The sequence below is a fragment of the Nicotiana sylvestris genome, chromosome 3 (genome assembly GCF_000393655.2).
Source record: "Nicotiana sylvestris chromosome 3, ASM39365v2, whole genome shotgun sequence".
NCBI lineage: Eukaryota > Viridiplantae > Streptophyta > Magnoliopsida > Solanales > Solanaceae > Nicotiana > Nicotiana sylvestris.
Genome location: NC_091059.1, coordinates 60,595,572 through 60,597,584, shown reverse-complemented (window position 1 = coordinate 60,597,584; position 2,013 = coordinate 60,595,572). Strand labels below are relative to the sequence as shown.

General features: G+C 40.0%; 1 protein-coding gene across 1 annotated transcript; it reads right to left on the bottom strand.

The window, feature by feature from the left end:
- Positions 1-904: 904 nt before the first annotated feature.
- On the bottom strand, positions 905-1,394 carry LOC138887430 (uncharacterized). Its single transcript, XM_070169185.1, has 2 exons — positions 1,065-1,394; positions 905-982 (listed from the first exon to the last, which is right to left on the bottom strand). Exons 1-2 carry the CDS (start codon positions 1,392-1,394, stop codon positions 905-907), a joined length of 408 nt encoding a protein of 135 aa, XP_070025286.1.
- Positions 1,395-2,013: the final 619 nt, after the last annotated feature.

The window sequence follows — 2,013 nt, the reverse complement described above, 5'->3', positions numbered from 1 at the left end:
ATTGTCGAATTAAAAATGAACCACAATTCATTTGTGTTTTACTTTGTTCTATTATGTTTGCACTTAAGTGTTAATGACGATTAATAAAATTAGGGTAGCTTGATTTGGTTTGATTGAAAGAATTGAATGTTTGGGCCTGGGCAGGTTGTTTGAGGTCTTTTAAGTTAGTCCCATTCTAGGACATCTGAAAATTAGGAAGAGGTAAAAAAAAGGGTTAAATAAGAACTAAAAGTAGTAGAAGGTTCTAGGAAGATGTAGCAAGGATTTATTTGTAAAAAATGAGAGAGTAGGGGTCCAGATTCCTTCACATACCACTATCATATTCCCTATTCATAGACCACCCTCATTATTTTTATATATTCCCTTACTCATTCTCTAAAAGGGCACTCACCCTCATACAGACTGACTCTCAGTATCTTATTCTTATACATTTCCCCTAATATTCCTTCTCTCTTTATTTATACACTGAAGTAGCTAGGGTTAAAATTCAAGTCTAGAAATAAAAAACAAAAGGTTGTAAAAAGCAAGAGAAAACTAAAAAAAGAGTTTCTGCATTCTTCTGTGTTTCTGTTTCTTGTCATCACATTTTTCTGGGTTATAAAGTTTGTTGTTAGCTTGGAGTTCTGCTGGTTCTACTGTTAATTCTACTTCAGTGGTCGACTTCTAATTCATATTTATTTTTCTTGTTATAGATCTGTTTTACTTCTGCAGAATTAGGTACACACATAACAACAAACAACAACAACAACAACCCAACAAAGTCCCATTAATGGGGTCTGGAGAGGGTAGTGTGTACGCAGACCTTACCCCAACCCCGAAGGGGTAGAGAGGCTGTTTCTGAAAGACCCTCGGCTCAAGAAAGCAAAAAGACAAAAATGAGACAATATTAGTATCAACAAAGAAATCATATGAAAACAGGAACAACATAAACTTTAGAAGAAAGATGCAAAGCAAAAGCGATAGCTAGTAAATAGTTCCTGTGCTGAAAAGTGAAATAGGAAGACACAACATTACCACTAACTATCCTAGAAAAAAACCCACCAAACTGGTACCTAACCTACAACCCTAATACTCGATCTCCACATCTCCCTATCCAGTGTCATGCCCTCGGAAATCTGAAGCCTCGCCATATCCTGCCTGATCACCTCTCTCCAATACTTCTTAGGTCGCCCTCTACCTCTTCTCATGCCCTCCACAACCAACTGCTCACATCTTCTAATTGGCGCATCTAGGCTTTTCCTCTGAACATGCCCGAACCATCTGAGTCTCGTTTCCTGCATCTTGTCATTAGTGGGAGCCACATGCACCTTCTCCAGAATATCATCATTCCTAATCTTATCCATTCTAGTGTGCCTGCATATCCACCTCAGCATCCTCATTTCTGCTACTTTCATCTTCTGGATATGTTGGATCTTTACATGCCAACACTCAGCCCCATACATCATGGCTGATCTAATAACCGCTTTATAGAACTTACCTTTGAGTAACAGTGGCACTCTCTTATAATACAAGACTCCAGATGCTAACCTCCACTTCATCTATCCTACACCAATACGATGTGTAACATCCTCATCGATCTCCTCTCCCCCATGGATAACCGACCCAAGATACTTGAATCTACCTCTACTTGGTATGACCTGTGATTCAAGCCTCACATCCACGTCCACTTCTCCCGGCTCAGAGCTAAACTTACATTCCAGGTATTTCGTCTTCATCATGCTTAGCTTGAAACCCTTAGACTCGTGACTCATCAATTAGAACTATGTCATCGGCAAATAGCATGCACCATGGCACCTCTCTTTGAATATGGTGTGTTAACTAGTCCAGCACCAGGGCGAACAAAAACAGACTGAGGGCAGAACCTTGGTATAATCCCATTTCCACCGGAAAATGGTTAGAATTGCCTCCTACTATCCTAACTCGAGTCTTTGCCCCAGCATATATGTCCTTAATCGCCATAATGTAAGGGACCGACAGACCTTTTGCCTCCAAGCATCTCCAGAGAACTTCTTT

Coding starts and splice junctions, on each gene's coding strand:
- LOC138887430 (XM_070169185.1), bottom strand. CDS start 1,394: ATGAAAGTAGCAGAAATGAGGATGCTGAGGTGGATATGCAGGCACACT. Junction 983..1,064: donor TGTGGAGATCGAGTATTAGG/GTTGTAGGTTAG, acceptor TTCACTTTTCAG/CACAGGAACTATTTACTAGC.